This window comes from Colobus angolensis, unplaced genomic scaffold (genome assembly GCF_000951035.1).
Source record: "Colobus angolensis palliatus isolate OR3802 unplaced genomic scaffold, Cang.pa_1.0 Scaffold109, whole genome shotgun sequence".
NCBI lineage: Eukaryota > Metazoa > Chordata > Mammalia > Primates > Cercopithecidae > Colobus > Colobus angolensis.
This window is the reverse complement of record NW_012111919.1, coordinates 1,319,513-1,341,261: the sequence shown is the minus strand read 5'-3', so window position 1 is coordinate 1,341,261 and position 21,749 is coordinate 1,319,513. Positions and strand designations below refer to the sequence as shown.

Sequence of the window (21,749 nt, the reverse complement as noted above, 5' to 3'; positions counted from 1 at the left end):
TGGCGGGCGCCTGTAGTCCCAGCTACTCGGGAGGCTGAGGCAGGAGAATGGCGTAGACCTGGGAGGCGGAGCTTGCAGTGAGCCGAGATCGCGCCACTGCACTCCAGCCTGGGCGACAGAGCGAGACTCCGTCTCAAAAAGAAAAAAAAAAAATGTATACTGTAAAACCCCAGAGCAACCATTAAAAGGGAAAAGCAAAGTAAAGGCCAGTAATGAAGATAAAAAAACTTTTTTTTTTTTGAGATGGAGTCTCGCTCTGTTGCCCAGGCTGGAGTGCAGTGGTGTGATCTTAGCTCACTGCAACCTCTGCCTCCCAGGTTCTAGTGATTCTCTTGCCTCACCCTCCCAAGTAGGTGGGATTACAGATGCATGCCACCACACCAGGCTAATTTTCACCATGTTAGCCAGGACCATCTCCATCTCCTGACCTTGTGATCTGCCCACCTCGGCCTCCCAAAGTGCTGGGATTACAGGCGTGAGCCACTGTGCCTGGCCAATAAAAAATTATTAATCCAAAAGAAAGCAGGAAGAATAAAAAAGGAACAAAGAACTGACAGGTCACCCTGGAAGGGTCAGAGGGTGTACCCTTCACCCCTACTGTGAGAAATCAATTTGTGAGGTGAGGCCCAGCATCTCTGCTCTGTGGTTGCTTTTCTTTGGAGGTCAGAAATTATGGTGGGAACTGCTACCATCAACTGGGATCCCTAAATGCAATGGGGATAAAGGAATCCTGGGATGGCAGGGGCCAAGTAGCAGCACCATGCCAAATCAAGGTGGGCATGGTTACCGTAATAAATAGTGGAGCCAAAGCAGTAATCAGAATAGTCAGACTTGCAGAGACCTATGGCACTGGGTAGTCAATCATGGCGTCCCTAGAAAAGAAATAGATGGGCAGTCTACTAAACTCTTACTTGATCTGTATAAGCAGAAGAATTCTAGGTCTGGTCAACAGAAGTATAACTTGAATCACCTGAAGAGAGTCCTGGCCCCTTAATCAACTCCCAGAAATGAGCTACTTTCAGACCCAGAATCTCCTTAATGAAAGGGAAGCTGTGTCCTCTTGAGAAGACTTTCCTGTTTATCATTCTCCTGCCCTTCCCCAAAGGGACCTATGGCTATTTGCCTTGCAGAAGGGGAAACAATGATTTTTTGGGGATTACCAGACAATGGCTTCTGAACTAACACTAATTCCAGGGGACCCAAACATCGCTGTGGTCCAGTAGTCAGAGTAGGGGCTTATGAAGTCAAGTGATCAATGGAGTTTTAGCTCAGGTCTGTCTCCGTGGGCCTAGCAGGTCCCTGAGCCCATCCTGTGGTTATTTTCCCAGTTTCAGAATGTACAATTGGAACAGACATACTCAGCAATGAGTAATATCACTATATTCTCTGACTTGTAGAGTAAGGGCTCCTATGGTGGGAAAGGCCAAGTGAAAGCCACTAAAACTGCCACTACCTAGAAAACAGTAAACCAAAGCAACACCACAATCCTGGAGGGACTGCAGAGATTAGTGTCACCATCAAGGACTGAAAGAGGTAGGGGTGGTGATTCCTACTTCATTCTCATTCAGCTTACCTACTCTGGACAGTGCAGAAAACAGATGGATCTTATGGAATGACAGTGGATTTCTATAAATTTAATCAGGTGGCAACTGCAATTGTAACTGGTGTTCCAGATGTCGTTTTATTGCTTGAACAAATTAACATACATCCTTGGACCTGGTATGCAGTGACTGATCTGACAGAAGCTTTTTTCTTCTTGGTTATCTGTTAGTAAAGACCACCAGAAGCAGTTTGCTTTCAGCAATATACCTTCAATGTCTTACCTTAGGGGTGGGTGTATTGTTTTCAACCATATATCATAATTTAGTCCACAGAGAGCCTGATTACCTTGTCCTTCCACAAGATATCATGCTGGTTCATTACACTGTGATATTATGCTGAATGGATCTGGTGAGCAGGAAGTATTAACTACTCTAGACATGCTGGTGGTAACACATGTGTGTGACAGAAGGTGGGAAATAAATCCCTCCAAAATTCAGGGCCTCCCATGTTAGTGAAATTTCTGGGGATCCAGTGGTCTAGGGCATACAAAGACATCCCTTCTACCGTAAAGGGTAAGTGTTGCACCTGGCCCCTCCTACCACAAAAAGACACGCAGAACACCTGGGGTGCTGCTTCAGCTTTTGGAGACAACATATTACTCATTTGGGTTGCTACTCCAGCCCATTTACTGAGTAACTAAAAAAGCTGCTAATTTAAGTGGGACTCAGAACAAGAGAAGCAGTTCTGCCATTTGGGCCATGTGATTCAAACCCAATGGTGCCTGAAGTGTCGGCAGCAGACAGAGATGCTATCTGGAGTCTTTAATAGATCTCTATTAGGTGAATCACAACACAGACCCTTAGGATTTTAGAAAAAGCCCTACCATCCTCTGTGACTAACTACTCTCCTTTTGGGAAACAGTGTTTGGCTTGTTAGTGGGACTTTGTAGAGACTCAAAGCTTAACCATGGGGCATCAAGTTACCAGGTGACCTGAGCTGCCGATCATGAAACAGATGTTGTCTAACCTACTAAGCCATAAAGTGGGGTGTACATGGTAGCACTCCATTATCAAATGGCAGTGGTATATGTAAGACTGGGCTTAAACAGACACTAAAGGCACAAGCTGCATGAGGAAGTAGCCAAAATACTCCATGGCCCTGTTCTTCTTTGTCTCTCCCAGCCTGCACCTATGGCCTCATGGGGAGTTCTCTATGGCCAGTTGATTGGCAAAGAAAAACTCGGGCCTGGTTGGTAGATACTTCTGTGTGATATGCAGGTTCCACCTGGAAGTGCACAGCTGTAACACTACAGTCCCTTCTGGGACACCCCTTAGGGACAGTGGTGAAGGGATAGCCTCCCAGTGGGCAATACTTCTGGCAGTGCACCTGGTTGTTCATTTTGTCTAGAAAGAAAAATGGCCTGAACTAAGGGTCTACTCTGATTCATAGGCTATGGCCAATGGTTTGCCTGGATGGTCAGGAACTTAGGGGGAACACAGATGAAAAACTGTTAGCAAGGTGTTATGGGCTGAATTGTTCCCCTCCCACCCCATTCATATGTTGAAGTCCTAACCTCCAGTATCTCAGAATGTGACTATAATTGGGGATAGGGCCTTTAAAGAAGTGATTAAGTTAAAATGAGGCCATTAGGGTATGCCCTAATCCAATCTGACTGGTGTCCTTGTAAGAAGAAAAAATTTGGACACACAAAAGAGATGCCAGGGATATGCAGACAGAGTAACAAAGTAGTGCCATCTGCAAGTCAAAGAGAGATGCCTCAGAAGAAACCAAACCTGCTAACACCTGATCTTAGACTTCCAGTTTCCAGAAATGCGAGAAAACATGTTCTCAGTCTGGTATTTGTTATGGCAGCCCTAGCAAACTAATGCACAAGGACACCTGGGGAGTAGGTCAGTGGATAGACCTCTCTGAACAGGCAAATAACGTGAAAACACTGTGTCCCATTAAATGCTCATCAAAGAGTGACCTCAGCCGAGGATTTCAATGATAAATTGGATGGGATGACTCGTTCTATGGATACCAGTCAGCATCTTTCCCCAGTTGCTCTTGTCACCGCTTCATGAACAGCGGCCATGATGGCGAGTGTGGAGGTTATGCATGGGCTTAGGCAATGTGGACTTTCATTTACCAAGGCCCATCTGGCTACAGCCACTGTTGAGTGCCCAATCAGCCAGTAGCAGAAACCGACACTGAATCCCTCATATGGAGAGTCTCCAGGGTGATTAGGGAGCCACCTTGTGGCAGGTCGATTACTTTGCACTGCTTCTGTCATGGAAAGTGCAGTGCTTTGGTTCTTACTGGAACGTTTACTGTGAATATCAATTTGCCTTTCTGGCACGCAATGCTTTTGCCAAAACTACCATTTGTGGACTTACAGAGTGCCTTATCCACCATTATGGTATCCCACAAAGCACTGCTTCTTATCAAGGAACTAACTTCTCAGTAAGTGAAGTGCAGCAATGGGCCATGCTCACAAAATACTGATCTTACTGCATCATTGGGAAGCAGTTGGCTCGACAGAATGGTAGGATGGACTACTGAAGACTCCATCACAGTGCCAGCTAAGTGGCAGTATTTTGCAGAGTCAATGTCCTCCACGATGCTGCAAATGTTTTAAGTCAGCTTCCAGCATAGGGTGCTATTTTTCCCACGGAGCCAGGATTCGTGAGTCCAGAAATCAAGGAGAGCAAACAGAAATTACCCTGTTCACTATTACCCCTAGTGATCTAATCTACCAGCAAAATTTCTGCTTCTTGTCCCTGCAACTTTGGGCTCTGCCTGTCTAGAGGGCTTGGTTCCAAAGGGAGGAATGCTTCCACCAGGAGACACAACAATGATTCTACTGAACTGGAAGTTAAAACTGCCATCTGGCCACTTTGAGCTCCTCATGCCTTGAAATCAACAGGCAGCAGAGGGCGGGTACCGTACTGGCTGGGGTGATTAATCCTGATTACCAAGGGGAAATTAGGTTGCTACTATACAACAGAGGTAAGGAAGAGTATGTCTCAAATGTGGCAGATCTCTTAGGGTGTCCCTTAGTACTAACATGACCTCTAATTAGTCAGTAGAAAATCACAACCCAATTCGCACAGGACTGCTAGTGGCCTAGAAGACATTTTAGGAATGAAGGTCACCCCACCAGGCAAAGAACTAGGACAAACTGAGGTACTTCCTGAGGGCAAAGGGAATACGAAAAGGGGAGTAGAAATATCACCCTTTCCACACTAGACCCGGTACACAGTCAGTGCATTGTGGTCTCATCTGAGGGAGCTGCAGTCAAGGACTTGGGTCTCTGGGGCTGGCTAAGCTCTTACACAAATGTGCATTCCTAGCCTAGATGCCTTCTATTCCTAGGTCTTTTTATATGGGGACTTTGGCTGAGGCCTTCTTCAGGTGCCTCTGCTGAGACCTTGGTCAAAGGAGGAAGCGGAAATCTTTTATTTATTTATTTATTTTGAGACGGAGTCTCACTCTGTCGCCCAGGCTGGAGTGCAGTGGCACAGTCTCGGCTCACTGCAACCTCTGCCTCCCGGATTCAAGTGATTCTCCTGCTTCAGCCTCCTGAGTAGCTGGGATTACAGGCATGTGCCACAATGCCTGGCTAATTTTCGTATTTTTAGTGGAGATGAGGTTTTGCCATGTTGGCCAGGCTGGTTGGTCTCGAACTTCTCACCTCAGGTGATCCGCCCGCCTCCACCTCCCAAAGTGCTGGTATTACAGGTGTGAGCCACTGCACCCGGCCGGAAGGGGAAATCTTAAAGACATTTCTCCCAGTCTACTTCATTCTCCTCACCCAGGGTCCATAAAGCCTCAGGAACCTTTTGTTCAGGGCTTTTGCAACAGTGAGATGACCCCCATTTGTATGCTAATCTACCAGATCCTCAACCAGTGTACCATTCCATGGGGAAAATGGTACAGGGAGGAGCTGGCATTTTCTTTGGTTTTAGCCTTTTATGTAAACTATCATAGTAAGTGAATAAAGGCTCCACTGTTACTTTCCTTTTGGGTTGTTTAATTATTTACTCTGACATTTGATAGCTCAGTTCTCTTTCCAGATCAGCTGAATACTAATCTGGAAATATGTTTATGAAGATTTCTTTCTTATTTTGTTATGAATGTATATAATTAACCAAATATTTGTGTTTTCTTCTCTAGCTCCTTATCATCTAATATAAGATGTATCCATAATAGTTAACTTTATGTCATAGCATTTATGTTACAGAATATGAAAGAGTGAATTTCACCCAAGGACTCTGCATCCTCTTCTAGGGAAAGGATTAGTGTATTTTTGGTTGTATAAAGAAGAATTGCATTATGTCAGGATTAAGTATGACTCTTGTCATTGCCTTTATTCGAAGACTAAGTATGGCTTCAGGAGATGTGTATGGGCATCAAATAGACAAGGGGTGGAGTATGATAGTCTTCAAATATGTCAACTTGGCTAGGCTACAGCCCAGTTATTCAATAAACATTAACCTAGATGTTACTGCGAAGGTATTTTATAAGTGATTAAAGTCGTATCAGCTGATAAACTATCAATATCAGGAGTGAATGAGGAGACATCATTATAGAGTATAAAAACATTAAAATGACAAGTATTATGAACAACTTTTTTGCAATAAATTTGGCAAATTGTTAATAGATGAAATGAACAAATTATTTGAAAGACACAAACTACTACCATAGCTTACACTAGAATGGAGAACCTGAATAGCCCTATATCTATTAATTGAATTCATAAGTAAAAACTTTCCCAACAAAGAAAACTAGGAGCCCAAGAATTACTGGTTAATTCTATCAAGTATTTAAGAAATAATACCAACTCTACATAAAATCTTTCAGAAAATATGGAGGCCAGGCACGGTGGCTCACACCTGTAATCTCAGCACTTCGGGAGGCTAAGGCAGGCGGATCATGAGGTCAGGAGATTGAGTCCATCCTGGCCAACATGGTGAAACACTGTTTCTACTAAAAATACAAAAATTAGCCCAAGATCTCGCCACTGCACCACTCCAGCCTGGTGACAGGGCGAGACTCCGTCTCAAAAAAAAGAAAAAAGAGAGGAGAGAATACTTCTCAATTCATTTTATGAAGCCAGCATTACCCTGATACCAACACCAGGCAAAAATATCATAAGAAAATTATCCCTGAGACTTTATCCCTCATGACCAACATAAAAATCCTTTATAATATATGACAACAAAATGGAGTTTATTCGAAGAAGCAAGTTTGGTTCAATATTCAAAAATCAATGTGACTGACATTATTAATAGACTACAAAAGAAAAAAACTCATAATTATCTCAGTAGATGGAGAAAAGGCATGACAAAATTCAATACTCATTCTCAGCAAACCTGATAAAGAGTACATATGAAAAACCTACAACTAACACCATACTTAATACTGAATGCTTTCCTCCTAAGACTGGGAACAGGTTGACAATATTTGTTCTCATGACTTCTATCCAATATTGTACAAAGGTCTTAGACATTGTGATAAGTCAAGAACAAGAAATAAATGGTATCTATATTGGAAAGAAAGAAGTCAAACTGTCTTTACTTATAGACAACATAATTAACTACATAGAAAATCCTCAGGAATCTATTTAAAAAAAAAAAAAGGCTACTAGAACTAGTAAATGAATTCAGCTAAACCACAAGATACAAGGTCCATGTCCAAAAATCTTTGTATTTCTATATTCTAGTGAGAAATTAAAGTTAAAAAAGTAAAACAGCCTAAAAGTATGAAATACCTAGGCATAAATTTAACAAAAAGTATTCAAGATCTATTCATTGAAAAGTACCAAACACTGCTGAGAGAAATTTAAAGACCTAAATAAACAGAGAACTTTACCATGTTCAAGGATGAAATGACTCAGTATTTTCAAGCTGTCAATTCTCCCCAAATTTATATACTGATTCAATGCAATTCCAATAAAACTTGAAATGAATCACAGACCAAAATGTAAGAGCTAAAACTAGAACATTTCTAGAAGAAAGTATACAAGAACATCTTAGTGATCTTGAGTTAGAAAAAAACTTTTAGATCCCACACTAATAGCATGATCCATAAATACTTCAAATGGATCACAGACCAAAATGTAAGAGTTAAAACTAGAAAATTTCTAGAAGAAACTATACAGGAAAATCTTAGTGATCTTGAGTTAGAAAAATGTTTTTCAGATACCACACTAATAGCATGATCCATAAAAGAGAAATTTGATAAATCAGACTTCATTACAATTAAGAATTTCTGCTCTTATATAGTGAAAAGATAAGCCACAGACTATGAGGAAATATTTGCAAATCATATATTTGATAAAGGACTTGTATCCTAATATATAAAGAACTCTGAAAACTCAGTAATAGGAAAAACAACTCAGTCCAACAAAATGGGCAAAAATTTGAACAGATGCTTCTTTTTTTTTTTTTTTAGACAGAGTCTTGCTCTGTCACCCAGGCTGGGGTGCAGTGGCCGGATCTCAGCTCACTGCAAGCTCCGCCTCCTGGGTTTACGCCATTCTCCTGCCTCAGCCTCCCGAGTAGTTGGGACTATAGGTGCCTGCCACCTTGCCTGGCTAGTTTTTTGTATTTTTTAGTAGAGATGGGGTTTCACCGTGCACCGTGTTAGCCAGGATGGTCTTGATCTCCTGACCTCATGATCCGCCCGTCTCGGCCTCCCAAAGTGCTGGGATTACAGGCTTGAGCCACCGCGCCCAGCTGAACAGATGCTTCTTTATAAGATATACAGATACTCAATATATTTGGTAATTAAGGTAATATAAAAACCACAAGGAAATATGACTACATTCCAGCTAGGAACGGTGGCACACACCTATAATCTCAGCACTTTGGGAGGCTGAGGCGGGTGGATAACTTGAGGTCAGGAGTTTGAGACCAGCCCTGACAACATGGTAAAACCCAATCTCTACTAAAAATACAAAAATTAGTTGGACATGGTGGTGGGCGCCTATAGTCCCAGCTACTTGGGACGCTGAGGCAGGAGAATTGCTTTAACATCGGAGGCGGAGGTTGCAGTGAGCCAAGACTGTTCCACTGCACTCCAGCCTGGGCAACAGAGTAAGACTCTGTCTCAAAAAAAAAAAAAAAAAAACACACACAAAGAAAAAAGAACTGTTACTACATTCCTGTTAGAATGTCTAAAATTAAAAAGATTGACCACGCAAAGTGGCTGGTACCTAGAACTCTCATACACTGCTGGTGGGAATGCAAAAGAGTATAACCACTTTGGGAAAACAGTCTGACAGGAAAGCAAACACATACCTAGCACATGCTAGTGGCACATGCCTCATAATCCCAGCTTCTTGGGAGGCTGAGGCAGGAAGACTGCTTGAGCCCAGGAGTCTGAGGCCAACCTGGGTGACACAGCAATACTCAAAGACTCATCCCTAAAATTTTTTTTTTTTTTTTCTTCCCAGAGATAAGGTTTCCCTCTGTCACCCAGGCTGGAGTGCAGTGGCCTGATCATAGCTCAATGTGACCTCAAACTCCTGGGTTCAAGCAATTCTCCTGCCTCAGCCTCCCTAGTAGCCAGGACTATAGGCATGTGCCACCACACCCAACTAATTAAAACTTTGTATTTTGTTGAGACAAAGTCTTGTTATGTTGCTCAGGCTAAACTTTTTTTTCAAAAGCTAATATATATCTGTTATATGGACCAGTCAATTCACTCTTCAGTATTTACCCAACAGAAATGAAACATTTGTCCACATAAAGACTTTTTGTTTTTTGAGACAGAGTCTCACCCTGTCACCCAGGCTGGAGTGCAGTGGTGCAATCTTGGCTCACTGCAACCTCCACCTCTTGGGTTCAAGCGATTCTCCTACCTTAGCCTCCCAAGTAGCTGGGACCACAGGTGCACACCACTACACCCGGCTAATTTTTGTATTTTAAGTAGAGACGGGGTTTCGCCATGTTGGTCAGGCTGGTGTTGAATTCCTGACTTCAGGCAATCAGCCTGCCTCAGCCTCCCAAAGTGCTGGGATTACAGGCTTGAGCCACCGCGCCCGGCCCAGCCTTGAACTTCTGGGCTCAAACAGTATTCCTGCCTCAGCCTCCTGACTAGCTGGGACTACAGGTGTACACTATGATACCCAGCTAATTTTTAAAAAATTCTTTTTTAAGAGATGGGATCTTGCCGTGTTGTCCAGGCTGGTCTGGAATTCCTGGCCTCAAGCAATTCTCCCACCTCAGCCTCCCAAAGTGCTATGATTACAGGTGTGAGCCACCATGCATGGCTATTTTTGGATTATGGCAGTGTTTACATAGCTATATACATTTTCAAAACTCAAATTATACATTAAAAATTGGTCAATTTCACCAGACACAGTGGCTCACACCTGTAATCTCGGCACTTTGGGTGGCTGAGGCAGGAGGATTGCTTGAGCCCAGGAGTTTGAGACTAGCCTGGACAACAGAGTGAGATCTTGTTTCTACAAAAAATAAAAAATTAGCTGGTGTGGCAGCGTATTCCTGTGGTCTCAGCTACTTGGGAGGCAGAAGTGGGAAGATCATTTGAGCCCAAAAAGTTGAGGTTGCAACAAGCTATATTCACACCACTATACTCCAGTCTGAGCAACAGAGTGAGACCCCAACATGCACACACACACACACAAAATTAATACATTTACTATTATGTAAATAATATCTCAATAATGCTGATTTTCAAGAAATATAAGAGGGTGATGAACATACAAATTAGAATAGTAGCTTCTTTGGATAAAGGGAGGCAAAGAAACTGAATGGGAGGAAGTAGCCCATCAGTAGATGTCAATTATTGTTAATATTCTCAGGTTGGTTGTTTCATTTATTATCTTACTAAAACAGACACAAGAAACTGAAGGAAGGTTATGTATGGATAATGATACAGGTAATTTAAGAATCAAAAATAATGACTTGACTGAATTCTGTACTCCTAATGTTCTAATTATAAACCAAAATGAAAATCAGGGTGATGTTGAAAATGATTTAGTATTAGCTATTTTAGAAAACTTCCTTCCTTAGAATAGTGACCCATTTCTTAAGAGTTTGAGCTTCACTCTGTGCTTCCTGTGATATTCAAGAGGTTAACCATTTTTCTTTTGAGATGGGAGCCTGGCTCCGTTGCCCAGGCTGGAGCGCAATGGCACAATCTTGGCTCGCTGCAACCTCAGCTCCACCAGGTTCAAGCGATCTTCCTGCCTCAGCCTCCCAAGTAGCTGGGACTACAGGTTTGTGCTACTACAGCTGGCTAATCATTTTTAGTGGAGATAGGGTTTCACCATGTTGGCAAGGCTGGTCTCAAACTCCTGACCTCAAATGGTCTTCCTGCCTCAGCCTCCCAAAGTGCCGGGATTACAGGTGTGAGCCACCATGCCTGGCCTAAGAGGTTAATTCTTTAAAAAAATAAGTAACTTTATAAGGCCCAACTCTGAGATGTGCTAACACTTACCCAGGGGTTCCACTAATTGGTCAACCAATCCCATTTTCTTTGCCCTGTCTGCACGAATGTTTCTACCAGTCAGCATCATGTCCAAAGCAGCAGGCACACCCACCTAACAGGCAAGCAAGGATGAGAGTATAGGGGGGAAAAAATCAGGGTGATAATTATATAGTTTACAAATCACCAAATGAACAAATATTAAAATGAAAAAAGTCAAACCATATGTTTATGCTTTTTGTCAATAGCATAGATAAGTTATATTTAATATACTGATATACATTTGGGTAACTTTGGGGATTAGATACCTCTAGCTGAAGCAAAAATGTCTTTATCTCTTCATTCAATATATAGGATTCTTATACTAATAAGGTAAAGAATTTCATGTTTCCTAAAATTGTACATTTCTGTTATTCTGAGGGGTTTTTTTCCTATCATTTATAAAATATTTAAAAATCTGGCTGGGCACAGTGGCTCACACCTGTAATCCCAGCACTTTGGGAGGCCAAGGCAGGTGGATCACCTGAGGTCAGGAGTTCAAGACCAGCCTGACCGACATGGTGAAACCCTACCTTTACTAAAAATACAAAAAATTAGCTGGGCGTGGTGGGGCACACCTGTCATTCCAGCTACTCGGGAGGCCGAGGCACAAAAATTGCTTGAATCCAGGAGACGGAGGTTGCAGTGAGCCAAGATCACGCCACTGCACTCCAGCCTGATCAACAGAGTGACTCTGTTCCAAAAATAAAATAAAATAAAATAAAATTCTCATATTGAAACTAGCAAAGACTCTGAGAAACCTGATAGTTTTGACAAAGTCTTTAAAAAGAATTTTAAGCTTAACAAAAATAGAACTCAGCTAGGGCTGTTTATATGGGATACCAGAAGAATGGCTTCTAGTAACATTCAAATACCAGCTATAGTTTAAGAAAATAAAGGCCGGGCGCGGTGGCTCAAGCCTGTAATCCCAGCACTTTGGGAGGCCGAGACGGGCGGATCACGAGGTCAGGAGATCGAGACCATCCTGGCTAACACGGTGAAACCCCGTCTCTACTAAAAATACAAAAACTAGCCGGGTGAGGTGGCGGGTGCCTGTAGTCCCAGCTACTCCGGAGGCTGAGGCAGGAGAATGGCGTAAACCCGGGAGGCGGAGCTTGCAGTGAGCTGAGATCCGGCCACTGCACTCCAGTCCCGGCGACAGAGCGAGACTCCGCCTCAAAAAAAAAAAAAAAAAAAAAAAAAAAAAAGAAAATAAAAAGAAGAAACTCAACAAATATTTTTGATACACATATACGCATATTCATTCTTTCAATAAATCCTTTTGACATTCCTATGAAGGAAAGCACATTATTATTATTAGAAAATTACCACCATAAACCTTGTTTTCTTTTGTGCTCAACTGAGATCAACTTCCCTGCAAAGAGTATGTCTGTTGAGCCTTGTTTTCACTGAGGAATCTAGAGTGCCAGAAGCTACGAGGTTCAGTGGGCCCTTGAGTTGACATTAAGATTGCTCTGCAGCATCCAGGTCTGACTGTCCTTCCCTTCTCCTTGGAATTCAAAGCCTGCTGAGCTTCTTTTGGTTCCATAGGACACAGCAATGAGAACATCCAAATCAGATAATGAGGGAAAACGTCTGTCTCTTATATTTATTATGAAATATTAATATGACTCATGGTTTTGAAAAACTGTTAAGATGGTACTATGTGGAAAAGGAACCAATTAAACCATAAGCTCCAGAAAAGCAAGACATGCATCTTAGTTATCTTTATCCTTCCTCAGAGACTAACAAAGGACTTTGATCAATAATTCTGTGGAATTAGGCCAGGCGTGGTGGCTCACGTCTGTAATCCCAGCACTTTGGGAGGCCAAGGCGGGAGGATTACCTGAGATCGGGAGTTCAAGACCAGCCTGGCCCACATGGTGAAACCCCATCTCTACTAAAAAATTAGCTGGGTGCAGTGGCGTGTGCCTATAATTCCAGCTATTCGGGAGGCTGAGGCAGGAGAATTGCTTGAACCCACGAGGAGAAGGTTGCAGTGAGCTGAGATCGCGCCACTGCACTCTAGCCTGAGCTACAGAGCGAGACTTTGTCTCAAAAAAAAAAAAAAAGAAAAGAAAAAAAAATTCTGTGGAATTGAAAAAATAAGACCAGGAATAAAAGTCTGTCATTGATCCTGTACACTCATATTTTATTTGGTTTTTTAATTCTACAATGAATGCCCATATTATGCATTTTATATACGAAAACAGATCTAAAGAGGGCATATAGGTTCACAAAGGGGATGTTAGACTCACCATTTTGGGCAGCCGTTGTGTGCCTCCTGCTCCTGGTAAGGCCCCCAGCAAGACTTCAGGGACACCTAATACTGTTTTTCTGTCTTTTGTTGCTATTCTGTATTGGCATGAAATGGCAAGCTTTGAACAAATTAAAGAAAATTAGAATGTTAGAAAATGTGACTTAGTAGCAACTTGAGATTGATAAGGGTCTAAAGATTACTTATAAAGCAGGAATGTGCTCACAGAAAAAACTGAAATTCCTTAGGCTGGCATTTAATAATTTCTAGAATTTACCTTTTTAGCCTTTTTTTCATACTTTTCCTCTAATTTACTAATCTCTTTTTGGGCTGTAGATCTCCTGAAAAATCTACTGAAAGCTAGAGAAGCTCTCAGGAGAAAAATGCATACACAATTTTATATGGACCCCAGGTTAAAAAGCCCTGGACTCTCCAATCAAGCACGTCTACTTATGGTGTCCTAGTTGGCTTTGTTTTGCCTTTGCTCATACCATACCATATGTGGAATTGTTTTGCCCTCCATATTCTGGTTAATCAAATTCTGCTTATAGTTTAGGGCCAGGCCCAGGTTTTCTTAATGAATATAGTCATGTGTCACATAACGAGGGGGATATGTTCTGAGAAACGTGTCATGAGGCAATTTTGTTGTTGTGTGAACATCATAGAGTGTACTTACACAAACCCAAATGGCAGAGCCTGCTACACATCTAGGCTATATGGGATAGCCAGTTGCTCCTAGCCCAGCGGTACCCAGCCTTTTTGACACCAGGGACTGGTTTCTCAGAAGACAATTTTTTCCAAGAACTGGGGGTGGGGTGGGAGGGAGTGGTTTCAGGATGAAACTGTTCCACTTCAAATCATCAGGCATTAGAGGTCGATGGAGTGCGTAACCTGGATCCCTCTCATGTGCAGTTCACAACAGGGTTCCTGCTCTTATGAGAATCTAATGCCACTGTTGATATGACAGGAGGTGGAACTCAGGTGGTAATGTTCACTCGCCCACTGCTCACCTCCTGCTGTGGGGCCCAGTTCCTAACAGGCTATGTCCTGGGGATTGGGGACTCCTGTCCTAAGGGGCTACAAACCTGGACAGCATGTGACTGTACTGAATACTGTAGGCAACTGTGGCACAGTGATAAGCATTTCTTTGTAGAAATGCTTATCAGAAAAGGTATAGAAAAATGTAGTGTTATAGTCTTATAGAACCACTGTTGTATATGCAATTGGTCATTGAAACGTTATGTGCTAAATGACTGCATATGTGAAAGTGTCTGGCACAGAGTTCAGCATGTGAAAAGTGCTCAATGAATGTTTTCTTTTCCCCTTCTTTTTTTTCCTACATGTTTGGGTCTAGTAAGCATCTCTTCTCTCAAGTCTTCTATTATTTACCAACTTTACTACTGACAAAGCACTTATATTATGCTTTGTGTGTCTCAACCAGACTTAAGTAGCTTAAGAGCATAGATCACACTTCTGAATCTTTGCCCTGCAAACTTGAACCAGATTTTTACAACTCAAAAGGACATTAGAGATGCAGTTCAAATGAAAACATCACATCTTCATTTACTTGCTCTGTGCCACTTGCTCTGTGTCATGTGGATTAAGGATTAAAACCTATCCAGAAGTTTGATAACTAAAAACAAAAGCTAGCCAGGCGCGGCGGCTCACACCTGTAATCCCAGCACTTTGGGAGGCCAAGGCAGGCGGATCACCTGAGGTCAGGAGTTTGAGACCAGCCTGGCCAACATGGTGAAACGCCATCTCTACTAAAAATACAAAAATTAGCTGGTCATGGTGATGCACACCTGTAATCCCGGCTACTGGGGAGGCTGAGGCAGGAGAATTGTTTGAAGCCGGGAGGCAGAGGTTGCAGTGAGCTAAGATGGTGTCATTGCACTCCAGCCTGGGAGACAAGAACAAAATTCCATCTCAAAACAAAAAACAAAGATGATTCTCCTCCAGAAACTTTTTCCAGGCAAAGCAGTAGCCTAAGGGTTTATAGCTGATGAATGCCCCCAATGAGTTGGACAGTATCTCAATAACTTTAGAATATCTATACCTCAAGTCCTCCTCCCAGGCAGGATCCATTGATGGCAGCCACAACAGGCTTTGGGGACTTTTCAAGTTTCTCTAATATTCTCTGTGCTTCTTGTGATAGCTGTGTTACTTCTTGAGGGGTCTTGCAAGCGGATAACATGCTGCATTATCCACAAAAGCAGAGAACAGAGAAAAAGATAAAACTATAACGTATTTGGTTCAATACTTATTCACTATACACTTATCCTATCATGCATCAATATTTGGTAATGAATCTTCAAATACTCAGAAGGTTAAGAATGATTTTGCAGTGCCGGGCATGGTAACTCACGCCTGTAATCCCAGCACTTTGGGAGGCCGAGGTGGGCGGATTACAAGGTCAGGAGATCAAGACCATCCTGGCTAACATGGTGAAACCCTGTCTCTAATAAAAATACAAAAAAAAAAAAAAAAAATTAGCCAGGCGTGGTGGTGGGCGCCTATAGTCCCAGCTACTCAGGAGGCTGAGGCAGGAGAATGGCGTGAACCCGGAGGTTGCAGTGAGCTGAGATCATGCCACTGCACTCCAGCCTGGGCAACAGAGCGAGACTCCATCTCAAAAAAAAAAAAAAGAATGATTTTGCTTCAAATAGCACAATAGCAGCAACACCATCTCTCTATAGAGTGTTAAATTTCTGGATCCATGAGACCATCCTGGCTAACACTGTGAAACCCTGTCTCTACTAAAAACACAAAAAATTAGCCGGGCGCAGTGGTGCGCGCCTGTAGTCCCAGCTACTCAGGAGGCTGAGGCAGGAGAATGGGGTGAACCCAGGAGGCGGAGCGTGCAGTGAGCCGAGATCGCGCCACAGCACTCCAGCTTGGGTGACAGAGCAAGACTCCGTCTCAAAAAAAAATTTCTGGATCCAGAAAACATAAAAGTGTTGTATAATTTGTTTTTACTTCTGTAATAAATCACTAAATGACAAAGCTTGGTACAAGGGAAAATCATCTTTGGTAAATTACTTCACTATCAGATTAAACATTTCACTATCAGGTAGTTAAACAGCAATAAAAATGACAGCAAAAGAAAAGCTTCCAAGTTGTTTAGAGAAATCTGAAACATTTTAACAGATCCCCTTAATGATTAAAAATGACCAAGTAGTCCAGGCATGGTGGCTCATGCTTGTAATCCCAGCACTTTGGGAGGCCAAGGCAGGTGGATCACCTGAGGTCAGGAGTTCGAGACCAGCCTGGTCAACATGGTGAAACTGAGTCTCCACTAAAAATACAAAAATTAGCTGGGCTTGGTGGTGCATTCCTGTAATCCCAGCTACTCAGGAGGCTGAGGCAAGAGAATCACTGGAACCCGGGAGGTAGAGGGTGCAGTGGGCCGAGATCGCACCACTGTACTCCAGCCTGGCCAGCAGAGGGAGACTCCGTCTCAAAAATAGATAAGTAAATAAAAATGATCAGGTGCAATGATGTTCCACTCAATGTCCTTCAGTTTCAGTTTGTTTCATTTGCTACTTTGTGAACACATTTAGGATATGGATTTTGTACTTTTGACCAAGGATAACTAATATATTCTGTAATTTTGTACACTGAGAGTTGCTCAGCTGGCCTCAAAGAAGCTACAAGTATTTTCCTCTGGATATAAGTAGCTACTGCCAGGTACATGAGTATGTCTTGCTGTTTCCCCTTTTTATGTATGTATAAACAATTGTAAACAAGTTAATGAAAGCACGCATTCCACCATTTAGCAGAGGAAAAGAAAATACTAGCTGCATCTGTCAAGTTGCCTTTGACAATTTCAAGTCCTACACCCACTTCATTTCCCCGAAGTAGCCATCTTCATGTTTGTAGCATCTCCTTCCAGACCAACTATGACTGTGTCCATAAACAGTATCAAGAATTATTCCATGCTTGGTTTTAAAACATTTATAGAAACTATATACTGTATGAAACATTCTGCAATTTGCTTTTCTTTTAACTTAACCTTACGTTTTTGAGTTCTAACATCATACTGTGGATCTAGTTAATTCCTTTTACCTGTTTTGTAGTATTCTACTGTGTGAATAGTCCACATTTTACTTATCCATTTTCCTGACTGATATTTGGTTTTAAATTCTTCACTATTTTACACTATACGGACCAAACATCCTTATACACTGGTTCTTATAAACAAGGAGTGAGATTTCTCTAGATCACGTGATATGTGTGTGTGTGTGTGTATATATGTGTGTGTATATATGTGTGTCTGTGTGTGTGTGTATATATATGTACATACATACATATACTTTTTTTTTTTTTAAAGACAGTCTCACTTTGTCACCCAGGCTGGAGTGCAGTGGTGCGATCTCGGCTCACTGCAACCTCCGCCTCCCATGTTCAAGGGATTCTTGTGCCACAGCCTCCTGAGTAGCTGAGATTACAAGCGTGTGCCACTACGCCTAATTTTTGTACTTTTAGTGGAGACAGGGTTTCATCATGTTGGCCAGGTTGGTCTTGAGCTCTTGGCCTTACGTGATCTGCCTGCCTCAGCCTCCCAAAGTGCTGGGATTACAGGCAAGAACCACCACACCCAGCCTGATACGTACATTTTCAATTTTACAGGCCTGTGTCACTGTGCCCAGCACTTGTACTTTCTTTTAAAAGGAGAAATTATTAGGCCTAAGAAACACACTATTAACCAAGATACAAGGTGACTTCAAGTTTCCTAAAACTTACTTGATATCAGCACCTGCAATAAAGCAGCCTGGCTTTGATGAGATAAGGACGGCACTTCTGATTTGATCACTAGCCCAGATTTCGTTCATAACTTCTGTGAACTCTGAATGCAGCTCTTTACTTAGTGTATTTACCTGCCAAAGGGAAATATATACAGGTAAGGGTTTAAATTTGAAGCACCGGATGTACATATAACCATCAAATGCTACTTTGATTATAAGAAATATACTTATCCAGTAGAAATATACTGTTAGAAGAAAATAAGAAATACCATTTTCCCAGCAAGTCAGTAGCTTTCTATTCAGGCAACTTTGGCCCACTATAAGCACCCTTCCTTTAAAAATAGGTCTCCTCGAAGGAGGAACTCAGGGTCATCCTCAGAGTTTCAATCATTTGTAGGCTATAAACAAATAGGTCTACAAACATTTATTGGCATGGAAAAAAATCTGTATAATGTTAAGAAAAAAATGAAATACACATAAGATATATAGGCCAGGCATGGTGGCTCATCCCTATAATCCCTGCACTTTGGGAGGCCAAGGCAGGCAGATTACTTGAGCTCAGGAGTTAGAGACCAGCCTGGGCAACATAATGGAACCCTGCCTCTACAGAAAATACAAAAATTAGCTGAGCCTGGCAGCACACGCCTACAGTCCCAGCTACTCAGGAGGCTTAGGTGGGAGGATCACCTGAGCCTGGGGAGGCTGAAGCTGCACTGAGCTGTGACTGAGCCACTGCACTCCAGCCTAGGAAAAGAATGAGACCCTATCTTCAAAAAAACCTGTATAGTATGATCTAAGCTTTGTAAACATTATTTATTGAAACTGAATTAAATGTGGTTATCCCATGGAAGATAAGCAAGAAAAAAATGTGGTTATCTTTGGGTTTGAATTATGGTTATTATTTTCTTCTTTATAATTTTTTACAGTTGAAAAATTTTCTACCATTGACATATATTACTTTTGTGTTCAGGAAAAATGTCCAACCTAAGAAAATTCTGAAAAAATATCTTAAGCTTGAATCATCGGTAGTGGGTGCTAAAATTTACTCTAATAAAGGGGAATGAGGCCGGGCGCGGTGGCTCACACCTGTAATCCCAGCACTCTGGGAGGTCGAGACGGGCAGATCACGAGGTCAGGAGATCAAGACCATCCTGGCTAACACGGTGAAACCCTGTCTCTACTAAAAAATACAAAAAACTAGCTGGGCAAGGTGGCGTGCGCCTGTAGTCCCAGCTACTCCCGAGGCTGAGGCAGGAGAATGGCATGAACTCGGGAGGCGGAGCTTGCAGTGAGCTGAGATCCGGCCCCTGCACTCCAGCCTGGGTGACAGAGTGAGACTCCGTCTCAAAAATAAATAAATAAATAAATAAATAAAGGGAAATGGCTCTTACTTTCCTTAATTTGTGATAGTTGTCAACTACTTCCATATAGGTCTTATTACATCTAAGCCTCTGGCTACAAGTTTGTTGTTGTTTTTTACAGAGACAAGGTCTTGCTCTGTCGCCCAGGCTGGAGTGCAGTGGTGCAATCATAGCTCCCTGTAACCTTGAATTCCTAGGCGTAAGTGATCTTTCCGCCTCAGCCTCCAGAGTAGCTCACGCTACAGGTGAACATCACCACACTCAACTATTTTTTACTTTTTATAGAGACAAGGTCTTGCTATGTTGCCCAAGGTGGTCTCAAACTCCTGGGCTGAAGCGATCCTCCTGCCTCGGCCATCCAGTGTCGGGATTGTAGGTGTGAACCACAGAGCCCGGCCTGGCTACAAGATTTTTAAAGTTAGAATACACCAAACTTTGATGGGGGAAAAGCATGGACTCTCACAATAGAGCTCTTCTTGGCAAAAGAATGGATTACTGTTACACACTTTGTTAAAGCTGCCAAAAACAAATGAAGTTTCAATTTGAACAGAATTTGCTTTCCAATATGTGAATTGCATTGAGTCATTCAGATCCCTCAGGAAGCTTAAGAGTCAAGCATCCACATTTCACCCAGTCAACTTACTATGAATAGTGACTTACGTCAGGCAGGTAATGAAGAAAATGGATTAACAACCTCATATTTAAGATGGGTAGGCAAATTTTGAGTCTTATAAAACAAAGCTTGTACTCTAGTTCTTCTCTAATAAGCCACCTCCTCATTCTACACTATAACCAGAAGGCTAGTTTTGCTAATCCTTGATGTTAATCTGGCACCTAACAACAAGAGGAATTCTTACGCAAGAACCTCTGCTTTAGAAAACTGGCTTCCTTGGCAACCTGTCAAAGTTTAACATAACTATCGAAACTGTAAATTCACGTAAGATTACTGCCAGATTGGTAGATTTGGGGAAATATGGGATACATCTTTTCCATTCAGGACTAGATTCATAATGTGGTCAGTAGAAAAAAACTGCAAATTAAATGAGATACCTTTGAATTGGGAGAGTTAATTCGAACAACTGCCACATCCCCTTTGACTCCATAGTTAATATGGGTTCTGGCTAAAAAGAAAAGAAAAATTTATTTGTAAACATATTTATTGCAACATAAATCCAAAAAGCAATGTAAGCATACATATTAAAAAGAAATTAAACTTACTCAGCAAAGCAGAAGATCCTGTAAAATTGCGGCATATATAACCTATAAGAAAAGATATTTCAAAATTAGTTTGCAAAACAATTTCTGTAGTACCTTTTATATATAACAAAGCTGTAATTTACAATAACAACAACAACAACAACCCCAAATCTGTACAATGTATTCTAGGCCATATGACTACTGTCATATTTTTTCCATTTCAATTGTTAGGTCAGATGATTATCCGGATACTAAAAGAGGAAGACTGGCCCCCACAAAGGGATCTACATCCCCAAAACCTGTGAAATATGTTAGGTTACATGGCAAAGGGGGATTAAGGTTGCTAATCAGTTGGCCTTAATAAAGCAAGTTTATCATGGATTATCCAGGTGAGCCCAGTGTAATCACAAAAGGGAAGAGGGAAGCAAAGAGAACCAAAGAGATAGCAATGTAAGAATGACTTGGCTGCATGCTGAAGCAGGCAACAAGCCAAAGAATTCAGGCAGCTTCTGGAAGCTGGAAAAAGTAAGGTAACGGATTTTTCCCTAAAGCATCTGGAATGAACATAGCCCTGCCATTACCTTTGATTTTACCCAAGTGAAACCCATTTCAGACTTCTGACCTTCGTAACTGTAATACACTTTTATCATTTCAGACTCTAACTCTGTCGTACTTTGTTACAGCAGCAATAGGAAACTAATACACTAAGCAATAAGTAACCTACGAAGCAATACACAATGTGAGCTCCTAATGTATTCCAAATATATCCCAACTATGTTTTCCAGGTACATCCCCTTTCATTTTTTTGGAGAGATGGACTTTGTAGCATCATCAAAAGTAAAATCAAATAGCAACAGTAGCTACCATAAATGAAACACTTCATGTCATACTTTGCTATTTTAAGTATTTCTAATTGAAAAGGTCTACACTGAATGCCACAAGAATAATCTTACTCCTTGGATAACAAAGACCAGCTACTCTCTTTCCTAATCACTTCACTAGTTTAGGCTCTCCAGCATGATGATGAGATGATGATGATGATGATATGACCTTTTTTTTTTTTTTGAGATGGAGTCTCGCTCTGTCGCCCAGGCTGGAGTGCAGTGGCCAGATCTCAGCTCACTGCAAGCTCCGCCTCCCGGGTTT

General features: G+C 41.9%; 1 protein-coding gene across 2 annotated transcripts in view; it reads right to left on the bottom strand.

The window, feature by feature from the left end:
* HADHA (hydroxyacyl-CoA dehydrogenase/3-ketoacyl-CoA thiolase/enoyl-CoA hydratase (trifunctional protein), alpha subunit) overlaps window positions 1-21,749 on the bottom strand; it is a 59,237-nt gene that overhangs the window by 29,817 nt on the left and 7,671 nt on the right. The window contains exons 2-7 of one of the 2 annotated variants that reach the window (XM_011950288.1): window positions 20,625-20,666; window positions 20,457-20,527; window positions 18,044-18,177; window positions 15,357-15,495; window positions 13,299-13,418; window positions 11,014-11,116 (exon numbers count right to left, since the gene is read on the bottom strand). In XM_011950288.1, coding sequence (XP_011805678.1) covers window positions 11,014-11,116; window positions 13,299-13,418; window positions 15,357-15,495; window positions 18,044-18,177; window positions 20,457-20,527; window positions 20,625-20,666 — 609 coding nt within the window. The remainder of the gene's footprint in view (window positions 1-11,013; window positions 11,117-13,298; window positions 13,419-15,356; window positions 15,496-18,043; window positions 18,178-20,456; window positions 20,528-20,624; window positions 20,667-21,749) is intronic. The other variant, XM_011950295.1, reaches the window with a different exon arrangement.